Raw genomic sequence first — 13,894 nt, forward strand, 5'->3', positions numbered from 1 at the left:
CACCTACATTCTTTGAAAAATAATAGCGAGGAGTGAGACGCTAGCTCAGTGAGTAATAACACTTAACCACAACCGTTTAAATGGGGACAAGTCATAAAACATCATGAAATAAGTGATCTTTCATAAAACAGTAACAATATATAATATCATTTGTTTCATATAAGCAAAGTGAATCAATAGTTCAGTCATAAAATCAATAAGCATTATATAATATCAAATAATACATATTGGGAGGTTTCCAAGAATGAATCATGTAATTAGTGTGGCATTCTTCTTCATCAAGAATAACCCATAACAATGGACCCCTCATAAAGGAGTCAAATATCATATCAATATTAGTATGCTAGTTCTGCCTTCCCACTAGTGAGGGTTGTAACAATCATCAGTAAACACAAGGTGCACCAGGTCTAACGATCCTACCGTTAGCTACTGAATTCAAATCAAGGTCTACTCCCATTTATACTTTCTTTGTAAATAATAGATATTCATATGAAAGCCTTTTTAGAATAGTAAATAGCATTTAAAATTCATATCAAATCATGTTACTTGTAAACTTGAATAAAACACATGTCAAAAATACATATTCCTCATGTAAGTGAAAATATTCACTGTAATAATATCATATCTTAAATAAGCATTTCAATATCACATCAAATAAAGGAATTTCCCCATGTACAATTTCAAAGTATTTCGTAACTCATTATTTCATCAAAATTAAGTATAAAATATGCAAGTTAATAAACACAAATTATGGTAAGATTGCTACTCCCAGTCCTCTTGTCGAAATACCAATTTGTCACCTCGAATGATTCATATCGCTTTCTTGGATCAAACCTATAATTACATCATATCCATTCTTGTATTAATTCTCTTATTTTAGACTAACTCATGATAAAATTAGACTACCCATCCCTCAAGCTTTCCTGATAACCTTCAATTTCTCAAACTTTGTATCCAAAACATCTTATTACCCAAAATTCTTGTCTTTAGTAACTAAATTTCAATATCCAAATCATATTAACTTGACTAAAATCATGATAGGGATATAAAAATGGGTTTACCTTAAGCTCGAAAGAATTTTATGATCAAGACCCCACCTCTTTGGTTGACTTTCACTGGACAAACAATCAATTCTGCATTTTCTGTGTTGAGTGTGTGCTTAGGCAGAACACTCTTTCTTTGCTAAAAAGGAAGTGTTGTGAAGGTAAATGGGCAAAGCCCTTACCTTGAATTCAATTTATATATAAAACAAAATTAGGTTCATGACCCTTTTTGTTTTTAATTAGGCGTACAAATGGCGTTGGCCCATTACTCTCTTCCTTTTTTCTTTTTCTACTTAATATGGGTTTAGCCCATTATCCTAATCCTTTATTTATTCATTTTCTTTTTCAACTAAAATTTGAGGTATTACAAACTGTGAGATATTATTACCACAAACCATCAACACAAATACAAATAAAGAGCATTTAATCACCTAACCACCTCCTAGGAGGGTTTCAGCATGGTCAAACCTCAACTAAACATCAACCAAATTTCCAAATAACTCTGTAAACTACACAAAAAAAACTCCTACTACTATGTGCTTTCTTTGATTCTATAAATGACTCTAATCTAATGCGAATATTTTTCAATCTCTATCACTGCATCTGTTGGTTGTATATACATCCCTCTAAACTGCTTACCATTTATTTCTCGCCATGTAGTATAATAGACATCTCTTCAAATTACTGCAATAACCTCCTTCATAAATTTGTTACGCTTCCTCCTTTTGATAGCTGGTAACACTTTCTTCACTTCACCATCCAAAACTATTATATTTATCCACTATTTTATTCCACGCTAACCTTTTTGAACCAAGCATATTGTCAGAACAAGTGATTGGTTGTCTCCTATATTTGACCAACACATAAACAACAATGGTCATCATTAATGGGAATATTCAACTCCTGCGTTCTAGCTTTAGTAAGGAGCTTGTTTTGTGTTACAAGCCATACAATCACTTTATGCTTTGACTGAGCCACTGCATTCCAAGTAAGTTCAATAGTTGGGAGCCTTTTCTTTGGTCCAACCAACTTCAAATAGCTCTTAGTAATTGAATAAACTCCATTTGTTTGCAACTGATATCTGTTATCAACACACTAAGTTTGCACTTTTTCCTTTTAAGGAATGAATTTTCCCTACAATCAGGAGGAACTTTGTGTGTACAAATTTCCTCATGCTTCTTTATATATAGATCATGCACCTACTTAATTTAAATTGATTCCTTGTTGACTATCAACTGTCATAGTTATTTACTTATAGATGCAATATTCCAAAGCCTACAGTTCTTGACATTAAGGACATCATTTTTCTTTGTATGACATACTACTTCCCAAGAAACAAGTGAGACTTTCTATTTATCTTATGTAGCTCCCCATAAGTACTCTCTACCTTTTCTATCAACTTCTTTCAGTATACTTTGAGGCAGTATAAAAACTACACCCCAAAAATCGTATATTGCAAAAAACATTGAGTTAATAACTTAAATTATATCTGTATAAGACAATTGTTTAAAGCATGACTTAGTATTCTAGTAGTGATTTTACCTACAAACTGTCGATATTCCAATTTACTCCATTTCTTGAATGACACAAGATATCTTATAAGAAACTATTTTCTGTAAATCCTATTTTTTTTTAAAATATGCCCCTTAACTTTATCAATAATACCTGTCATAAGGATGTTAGACTTACTCATATTTTCCACCAATCCTGCAACAACACTAAAGTGAGTTAAGCTATTCACTAAGCTTAAGATTCTTTTGCAAACCACCATTAAATCATTAGTAAAAAAAAAATGATGTGTCAAACCTAAATCATTGCACATAGGGTGATATTTGAAATCTACAGGACAACTTATAGTCCTTAGTGTACTTGAGAGATACTACATGACCAAAAAAAATAGATGGGAGAAACAGGATCACTTGTCTTAGACCTCTCCTTGAAGTAACATGACTCTCATCATTTACCTTCACAGAAAATTTTGTGGTAGTTACATAATTCACAACTAATTGCATAAGATTTATAAGTAAAACAAAACCCTTTAAAGCTTCTTCCAAAAAGTTTCAATCTACCATGTCATAAGCCTTCTTTAGATCAATCTTAATCAGGCAGCTAGTTGAAGTTTCTCTTGTGTAATGCCTCAATAAATCATGACAAATCAAGATATTTTATATTGTGGATCTCCCCTGAATAAAGGCATCCTGATTCTTTGCCATTAATTAACTAACAACATTATTTAACCTTTGACAACTCAACCAGGACACACACATGTAGATCACATTATAGCAAGATATTAGCCTGAATTGACTTGCAAACTCAATTCTGTCAATCTTTGGAATTAAAGCAGTACGTGTGGAGTTGAATTTATTCAATACCCTATCAATCTGAACAATCTCCATCATTGCATCAGTAACATCAGCACCCACTATTGACCATACAACTTTAAAGAAATCACTCACATAGTCATCATGCCCTAGACTCTTGTTACTATCAATGCTAAACATAACCTTTTTATATCCTTGTCAATGAAAGGTTATAACAATCTCCTTTATAATTTAGTGAGAAGTACAGGTCCTTAATGAATGATACTATTGAGAGTATTTTTCCTTGAATGATTTTCCTTCCTAACAGATCAGTGTAGTAATCAACAAATATATTATCTATTTCCTGAGACTCATGCTTTCAATAGCCTTGATCATTTCTTATCTAAGTTGTGGCCTACCAAAATCTTCTATATTTACTTACTTCATGAAAATACATAGTATTATAATCTCCTAGCTTCAGCCAAGTAGTTTTACTTTTTTGTTGCAAAAATATTTTAGCTATATAGGATGACTTTTTGGACTTTTGGTACTTTATCTTTTTATCCATCTGATACTCTATCCTCAGAGGATCATCTTGTAACATCTTTTGAGCATCTTGTAGAGCTTGTCTATTTTCTTATGCTTCAATAATTATGTTCTTAAAACGTTATGCATTTAACTTCTTCAAGGATATCTTCAAATCTTCAGCCTTTTCACTACTTGAAATAATTTACAACCTTGAATTGCCTCTCTCCAAATGTTTCAACTAGGTGCAAAAATTTAGAATGTTATGCCCATAAATTACAATACTTAAACAACTTCTTCAACCTAGGTGTATCATCACCAAAATTTATTTTAGCTGGACAATTATCACTGATTCCTTCTGGCAAGAATCTAACATTTGTATCACCAAAATTTATTTTAGCTGGACAATTATCACTGATTCCTTCTGGCAAGAATCTAACATTTGTATTAGGTATAATATCTAACTAGGCTTGATTTATGAACTTCTAGTTAATTTTTGAGAAAACATGTGGTTACTACCTTTATCATTCCAGGTAAAGGATTTATCACATGTCTCTACATATTTATGAAAATCTACTACTTCAACCCAAGCCACATAATTCCCACCCTTCCTATTTTTAGCTTTCAAGACAAAATTGAAATCACCAACTATCAACCAAGGCTTAGTACAAGCGGCATGGTGCCTGTCTAAGCCATAAGTCTTTTTTCTCCTTTTTTGTATTATGAACATACACAAATGTTAAGTGATAGGACACTTGTTTAGGTATGACGACTACTTCACAAGTGATCATTGGTGCAGACATACTAATAGGAATGCAGTAAAGTAATCAGGACTCCTTGTGGTCCAAATTCTCCCATTATAGTGACAAGATAAATTTGTGATATAAAGCCAACCTACAAAAGTGACAAGATAAGTTTATGATATAAAGCCAATCTCCAAACATTATTCCTACTGTATCCATCTTAATCATTTGATTTTTATTTCTTATAAAACTTGCCAAGCCAATATGTTTGTATTGCAAAGGTGCTTGGCTTCTGCTTATTTGAGGCATTTAATCCCTTCACATTCCAACTCAACATACTAGCCATCCCCACAATGAGGATGAGAACTACTTTCTATGTTATCAACCTTTCAATTTACACCTCCTACATTGGCTAAACAAATAATTGAACAATATGAATTAAGAAGAAAGATTGAATTACTCTGAGCCCCAATGCAGTTAGTTGACAATGTCAGCGGAAAATGAAAATTAGAAACACTAAAAATTATAAAGACTTACAAACTTATAGATCTTAGTATTATATGAGTCAAATTACAGATGGCACTTAACAAGACAATAAGACTTTATTTATAACAATACTTCAAGGAAAAGGATCGACATATTATGCCCTCATAAAGTCAACAATTGTCAGTTATCATTGTTGAATAACGACTGATGATGACGATCTCAAAATCTTGTGTATAGTTTTAAACATTCAAATAATTTTGATCCCACCTCTGTTTCATACCAGGTACCATGTCTCTGGAGCTAGATGGGCTTTTATCAGAACACTGATATATCACCAATGATAACCTGCCAGACCTTCAATAAGCGAAGCCTTTCTCCACCGGCCTTTCTAATCCAGCTTATGTTTGTTAGGGTTTTGTCCTAATTTTCTTACCAAAATGAAGTTTTACTTTTTCTTGTAAGGAAAATAAAAGTAACAATAAATACTTTTACTTTTCCTAAAAGGAAAATATAAAACTTTTTCATATTTGGCAAACTTTTTTCTTAGAGGAAAGGTTTCTGAACTCTATAAATAGAAGACCCCATTCTCATACAATAACACAATAAGCATCCATAATGCAGTTATTTACGAGTCTTGTTTAGGGAGATTTCTCCCAACATGTTTATATTTTTTCAATAGGTTTTAAGCTTTTCAATATTGTTTTTAATATGTAGGTCATTTGACCGAATCATATTAATAATGTCTTTTTAATATATATTTTATTTGTCATCTGAATTATCGTCGTTCTGGTTTGCAAACTATAAGCTTCCGCATGACATACTCCCGATTTTGAACCCAACAAGTGGTATTAGAGCCTATGGTTCAAAGATCCGATGGTTCGATTGAAGATAGTTTAAGGTCAAAGTTGCAACCAATTTGATGATAATGAAGATTTTTTGTCAAAATAAAATTACATGTAGAGATAATTGTCAATCATATTTTCAACAATCCTGTTGTCACATATTTGAAAATAAAGCTCACTTTTAACTCTGCAAAAGGGCTCCAATATTTTTAACTCGAAAAGGGCTGATATATTTTAACCCCAAAAGACTCATTTTTTAAAGCATGTCAAACAGCATTGATATATGAAGAATATGTGAAGAACGAAGACCATGCACAAGAAGAATAAAAGTAACCATAACCTTTTTCTTAGAGGAAAGGTTTTGAAACTCTATAAAAACTCTATAAATAGAAGACCCTTCTCATACAATAACACAATAAGCATCTATAATGTAGTCTTTAAAAAGTCTATGTTTAGGGGGAGATTTCTCCCAATAAGTTTAATGTTTTTCGGTATTATATTTTCATTATGGAGGTCTCTTGACCAAAACATATTAATAATATTATATTTTTGTTTAGTTTTTTTTGTTGTCTGATTTATCATCTCATGATTTGCAAACTTTAAGCTGACGCCCTCTCGATTTCGAACCAATAATGTTGACTCATGCGTGACCTATCACTTTTGCGCTATTTCACCTTCCGGCTCATAATTAACATTTATCGAGTTTGTAAAGTTCGAATATCTAAAAAGTTAGCAGCCTAATGCATACTTCTCGTATGCAAGGAGTCCGACAAATGTCGAATATCTAACTGTCAAAATATAATATTGACCTCTCCTTAGCACCCTACGAATGTCTGGTCACAGGCCAGCCATGGCAAAATAAGTTACAAGTATGATATCGTTGACCCTTTTGCCATGTGACCTTTCATTTCGTACGAAGCTTCAAAGATCAAAGTTAATTCTAACTTACTAACTAAATATAAACTAAGTGGCACAATGTTTTCAAAATATATTATAACCATTATATACATATCAAGATCAGAGACAGCCAAAAAATACATAGTTTTATCATAAAGTCTTCAAAACTCCTCTGTCCCTAACGTTGAATTTGAACTTCAACTGTTCTTTTTTTATTCTTTTTTCTTCTAATAGTCAGGTCATCAACAGAGTGTGTATAGAATAATGAATTTAGAAATAGAAGATGATTGGCAGTCACTTCAATTTTGTATTTTTTTTATTTTTTAAAACGTTTGTGTGTAAGAATAGCGATTGGAGGAGACTTAGATATAAGTGAATATAATAATAGTATTAGTTTGAAGACAAAAGGCTCCTTTGTGGAAGAATTAGTACTATAAGATACCCTCAAAGACTGTTAAGAAAAGGCCAAACAAAGAAAAGACTTCCAATTAAGCAAATGGAGAAAAATTTAGATAATTCCCTCTCAGGAGCTAGTGCAGTTAAAGAAATCCATAATCATGAAGAAGACGATATCAGAAAAGCTTTAAAGGTAATTCACAATCTCCGTTATTAACCTTTTTCTTCATTCTATGTGCCAACTATGTGCAAATAATTTTTAATGTGAGAGGTTTTGATTTTGAGCCTTATGAACAAAATTGATTTTGATGTTCTTTATTCTAGTTATGAGGAACTTTTCAACGTAAATCTAGTTCGTCAGTCGCTAAAGTGGGTATCAGACATGGAGGGGAACCAGAAAAATTTTTAGTTTCGCTTTTGGAATTCGACCTATATATAGTTTTGGCAGAAAATTCTTTAGTTTCCCAGATTTGTGTCGAGTCAACTATGATTTCTACCTCCAACAACTTAATTGCCACCCTTGTTTATGTCTTTTTTTTTTTTTTTTGGTAAATATATATATTTCTGCTTAGAGCAAATTAACTGTTCAAAAGAAAATTGTCATTTAAATACATTTAAACATGCATCAGTGATGGAGTTTGAGTATTAGACGCCCTAAAGTAACTGATTACCCTTCTTAATCAATGTAATTTAGGTACATATATATTGCCTTTCAACATGGACGGTCTCAGTTATTTATTTTTTTTGAAATGTTTCGCTGAATTGAGAAAAAAAAAAATTGTCTTATACATGAATTCAAGCGGAAAAATAGTTGAAAATTTGGGATTGGAAATCGTTATTTCACTTGAAATATATATTCTTCAATAAAAATTTTAATGATTCTATTATGAAATATAAATAAAGAACAATAACAAGAATAAATAGAGAGAAGAGGGACACTTCATTTCTCTTGAGGGATGAGAGATTATCTTAATTGAGAATACAATGAATAAAATTTCTCTATTTATAGGGGAAAATACTACTAGTTTATGACTAAAAGACAAATACTTCAAATACTAATAGATATCAACTAAATCTTGTTAGATCTTGATAGACATTCATTATAATGTAAATACATTTATAACACTCCCCTTCAAAGTCTAGATAGATAATGTGCCTCGTTAAAACCTTACTAAAAAAAATAATGGGAAAAAGAATATAGTGAAGGAAAAAGAGTACGCATCTCTAATAATATGCATATAGGTTGCCTCATTAAAAACCTTACAAGAAAAAATCAGTGGGACAAAACCTCATAAGGGAAAAAGAGTACAACGCGTACCAACTCCCCCTAATGAGAACATCCTTAAACCTTTGCATCCCAATCTTGTGCAGCATCTTCTTGAAAGTTGCAATTGCAGAAGATTTGGTGAATAAATCAGCCAAATTGTCACTTGAACAAATCTGTTGCACGTTAATATCACCATTCTTTTGTAGCTCATATATGTAGAAAAGTTTTAACAAAATGTGCTTCGTTCTATCTCCTTTTATGAATCCTCCCTTAAGATGTGCTATGTATGTTGCATTATCTCTGTATAAAATTATGGGTTGATTGTCATAATTTCACACCACATTTTTCTCGAATGAGATGTATCATGTATCTCAACCATACACATTCTCGGCTTGCTTCATGAATAGCTATTATCTCAGCATGATTCGATGAAGTGGCTACGATAAACTGTTTTGTATACCTCTCATAAGGTTTCATGAAGTGTTATGTCGTAGGATAATCAAGAGCACATTTCCTTCTAATTATGATTATTTGCTCCTTATTCAAGGATTATTTCATTTTGGAACCGATTGGTCTACCATGCTTCATGCTTGCGTAGACTTTGTCCTTAGGGACACACTATAGGAGCACTTGCAGCTTAAATATAAGATTAAATTTGAGTCAGCAAATGCTTCCGACATTTAACTTGAATTATCTTTTAAATGAGGATCTGATGATGATTCCTAACATACTTCATAATAGCTTATAATCTCTCCCATATGTTAGGAAAACTAACATACATCATCCATTTTATTTGAGGAATCCATCTTTATGTATCATGGTATATTCATTAATCATATACCGCACATTAAAATTATTAGATGGAATAGTTGGTTCCTGACCTTGGACCAATTTGGGGGAAGAGATAATCATAATTTATTGGTCTAATGCATAAAAGTGTTATTGTACGCAACATATCATATTTCAGACTAACACATGAATCTTTGTTCTCATTAATAATGGTTTAGCTATTTATTGAAGGCATTCAATGCCAAACCATCATCATCAAAATGAATTGTCTTGATTGCACAATTTGAAAGTTATGTTGTTAACTCAATTTTATTGAGCAAGCAACTTTATGAATGTCAAACTGTAGGTTGACAATGAATATACATGTGATCATCTTATTGATGCATCATTTCAATATATCGCATGATAAGTGAACAGGCCCATATTCACCTTTTATACTTTTCAGATTTTAAGGGATCCAACCCCAAAATTAGTTGGTCCAACCAACTTATCATGAGAACAAGCAACATTAAAGTTCATGAAAAAATTTCAAATTTTTCAATATATGTTTAATACCCAATATGCACAAGCACCGCACATAGCGATAGCTTTAGTACACCGGGCTGCCCTTTTTTTTTACCCAATATGCACACATTTGGGATGTCGCAATCGTTCATATCAATTTATGAACTTTTATTCTAGTAAACTTCAAGTTTACCATGACATGTAAGCCTTTAGTAAATTTTAGATTTACTATTACTTGAATAAATTTTATATTTACTACTTTAGAAGTAGATTTTAAAATAACTCTTCTCAATTATTCTGCCTCTTTTGGAGGTGAATTGTGATACCATCACAATCAAGTACATGTATGTATTGATAAGTTTTACTAAATATCATTACATTCACCCAGGAAATGGATCTATGATTATAACAATTAAAATTCTCATTCCCATGAATGAAATATAATCGTATCTTAAGACTATCAAATTGATACCTTATAACCTCTTTTATGATATTACTACTTCAAGAGCAAATCGAGGCATACATATGATTTAGAGAATTTTTCTCTAACATATATCTTATATCATAATATGCGTGTGAAAATATCATCACTTTTGATGATCATTATCATATTGTTCCTCCACGCGTATATTCGTGCATTCAATCACTTGTCTTCTTTTCAGACATATTATGCACTGTTATCACATACCTTCAAGAATGATTTTTTTTTTTAAATTGGGGATAGGGAAAGGGGAATGGGGGAGGGGATTACAATGTGGGTCATATTTCAGACTTATCATATATTGCCACCATATTCACTTCATGAAATGAAGCATATTCAATGGGACATATTTCATGATTTTTCATTAAAAATATATAATTTTGCCTTAACCATCATAATATCATCAATATGGTGCATTGAGATTCAAACTCAACGTCTTACCTATATAAAAAGGTCTTAGGCATAAATCGATGGGACTTAAACTCAACATATTATCATCTCTTTTGATAATATTGTTCTTGAGGAATAAATTTAAAATAAATGGTTCCAAACCAATTATTTTTTACAAATCCAATAATATATAACTATATCATTAGTAGCAAAAGACAAATAATATAAGGAATTACTAATCTTACCTTTAGATTTATAATCCCACCTTATTTGGCAGAGTCTTGTACTGATAACGTATTATAAAATATAAATAAAGAATAACAACAATAATAAATAAAGAGAAGAGGGACACTTCTTTATTTCTGAGATCATCTTGATTGAGAATACAATGAATAAAATCTCTCTATTTATAGGAAAAAATACTCTTAATTTATGACTAAAAGACAGATACTTCAAATCCTGATAGATATCAACTAGATCTTTTTAGATTTTGACATTCACTATAATATAAATACATTTATAACAGATTCATTAATATTTCAAATATTGAAGTTAAAGTATTTACTATCAGATATCAAACAAGACAATTTTTGACTGAATTGTACAATTGTGAATGTAGGATGATGAATTTAAGTCAGCCTTGGCAGAAGTGAATGAGGTCAAACTAGAGAACGCAAGATTAAAAATGTTGCTTCAACAAATAGAGAATGATTACAATTCTCTCCAAACTCGATTCTTCAATATTTGTCAACCAGATTTGAAAAAGAGTGTCAACCCAACATGCACTTCTGAAAAAATTGCAGATGAAGAAGAATGTGAACTTGTCTCGCTTCGACTCGGGCGAAGTCCGAGTCCAAGCGAGTCCAAAAAAGTTGATAAGAAAAGAACCAGAGAGGACTATCATTGTGTTCAGTCCAATGATGGGCTTAAACTTGGGCTGGACTACAGCAGTGGGGTATCTGAATCAGATCTTCTAAAACCCAACAACGATCCAAGCCCAGGCCCAACTAGTGAAGTTGTCAAGACAATGAGAAAAGGTGATGATGAAAGTGTCAAAAAGAGAGCTGGTGATGATGAAGTTTCTCAGCCTAATGTCAAGAGAGCTAGAGTTTCAGTTCGGACAAAATGCGACTACCCAACAGTAAGTACAAAAATTCCAACTACCATAACTTATTGTCTAACATATTAACGTCTGGCGGTCACATAATAGGCGTGAGTTCAATTCTTACTGTTTTCTTTCCTCATTCGCATGTGATAAAATTCTTTTTCTTCTTTTGATGTACAAATTTCTTGACTCGTGTCGGAGTTTTGATTTATAAGTTGCAAGTATATGTCAAAGAATTTAAGTTTCTTAAAACACAATTAGTTGATTAGATCAATTCCATCTTATTCATCTTGATCTCTAACTTCCAAGGATACAAATTCATGCTTAGGTACTAGCTAGACTTTACTACAATTTATTTTAAGCTTATGAGTGAACTTTTTCAACCCATGTATGAAATTTTAATTCACTACTACGAGGGAAAACCACTTGTTTCTTATGCTTTTGCTTTTAGTTTTCTTGTCGAGGCGAACTTAGTGGATAGGTTAAGTTAGAATACCAAAATTCTAACCTATAAAGTTCAAATTCTGAATACACTTTATTTTATTGCATGCTAGTCCATTTAATTTTGACTACATATTCATTTCCATGCCCTGTTTAATTCCTTTTTCCCCCCTTTCATAACATGTGGGGCTTATATTTCTTCTGTTTGTGGCAGATAAATGATGGTTGTCAGTGGAGGAAATATGGGCAGAAGATATCAAGAGGTAATCCGTGCCCACGATCATATTATCGTTGCTCAGTCGCGCCATTATGCCCTGTGAGAAAACAAGTCCAACGATGTCTCGAAGACATGTCTATATTGATCACAACTTATGAAGGAACACATAATCACTCACTTCCCATTGAGGCCACAGCTATGGCCTCAACTACTGCTGCTGCAGCTTCCATGCTTCTTTCTGGCTCATCGACAAGTTCTCAATCACCTAAAAATTTCACAAATTTGGCCAATTATTCGAAAACAACACCTCTCTATTTATCCAATTCTTCTTCAAATCCTTTTCCCACCATCACTTTAGACTTCACCGCGTTTCCAACTACTTCATCATTTACTAGTTTCAACTTCCCTTCCAATTTCCAACCCGGCTCGGGACTTCTTTCTAACAGCTTAAGCTTTTCCTCGCCTGAGTCGTCCACAATACCCAAAATCTTGGGTAGTGGATGCCTAAATTATGATTCTACAAGTACATTGCCATATCACAAGAACCTCATAAACATTGGATCATCCCAAAAACAATTTGACCAACCATTTATTGGAAAGAACAACACTAGTACTAGTGATAAATTGAAGGAGGATTCTTCTCAGCAAGCACTAACTGAAACATTGACAAAGGCAATTACATCAGATCCTAGCTTTCAATCAGTGCTAGCTGCTGCTATTTCATCAATGGTTGGTGCTACCAAAACTTGAATTGGAAATTGGATGAGCAAATTCTGTTTAGTGAATTAGAGATATTTTAAGTAGACATTTTTTTTGTTTTGGTCATTTGATATATAGCTTGATATATATACATGGGTGGAGCCAGTGTGTTGGTTATGGTTTCGATCGAACTGAGTAACTTTGATCCAAACTTTGCATTCGTGTTGGATGTATATGTACAATTTATTAATTTAGACCTCCGAAACTTAAAAAAACTAAAATCACGAAGTCATTAATTTCAAATTTTGGCTGCACCTCTGTATATCTGCACAAAAGTAAACTCTTTGACCATATTTTTACTTGAAAAATGACTTTTTGCTTCATTTTAGACCTTATTATATGAATGGTGCTGTCGGGCCTTGTTAGGCAGTTTTTGCACCTTTCAGGGCAAAAAGAAGTTGTATCTCTAGCTGGTGATTGGATGTTCCTTTTTCACTCATCATGACATAAAGTTGGCACATTTTTCTGAAACTATATTGATGAGCCTTCTTTCATGGTAATTAGCCGAGCAAAACATGTTGGCTTAAGATTTTAGCTAGATTTTCTTAGAGGCATTACTGTCAAATATTGCTTGTGAGAATGAGATGGCAAAATTTCAGAAATAGCTAATATCTAGGCGATAAATGAGGAGTCATAATCAAAGTTTGCCTAACAACTACCGGATGTAGTAACAATTTAGTGATAGTACGGGTCCAACATCAATAAAATT

General features: G+C 32.4%; 1 protein-coding gene across 1 annotated transcript; it reads left to right on the forward strand.

Annotated features, from left to right (window-relative positions):
• The first annotated feature begins 7,247 nt into the window (after positions 1-7,247).
• On the forward strand, positions 7,248-13,439 carry LOC107861030 (probable WRKY transcription factor 72). Its single transcript, XM_016706436.2, has 3 exons — positions 7,248-7,425; positions 11,283-11,804; positions 12,424-13,439. The coding sequence occupies exons 1-3, from the start codon at positions 7,333-7,335 to the stop codon at positions 13,174-13,176; spliced, it is 1,368 nt and encodes a 455-aa protein (XP_016561922.2). The 5' UTR covers positions 7,248-7,332; the 3' UTR covers positions 13,177-13,439.
• Positions 13,440-13,894: the final 455 nt, after the last annotated feature.

Source organism: Capsicum annuum, chromosome 2 (assembly GCF_002878395.1).
Source record: "Capsicum annuum cultivar UCD-10X-F1 chromosome 2, UCD10Xv1.1, whole genome shotgun sequence".
NCBI classification, from domain to species: Eukaryota; Viridiplantae; Streptophyta; class Magnoliopsida; order Solanales; family Solanaceae; genus Capsicum; species Capsicum annuum.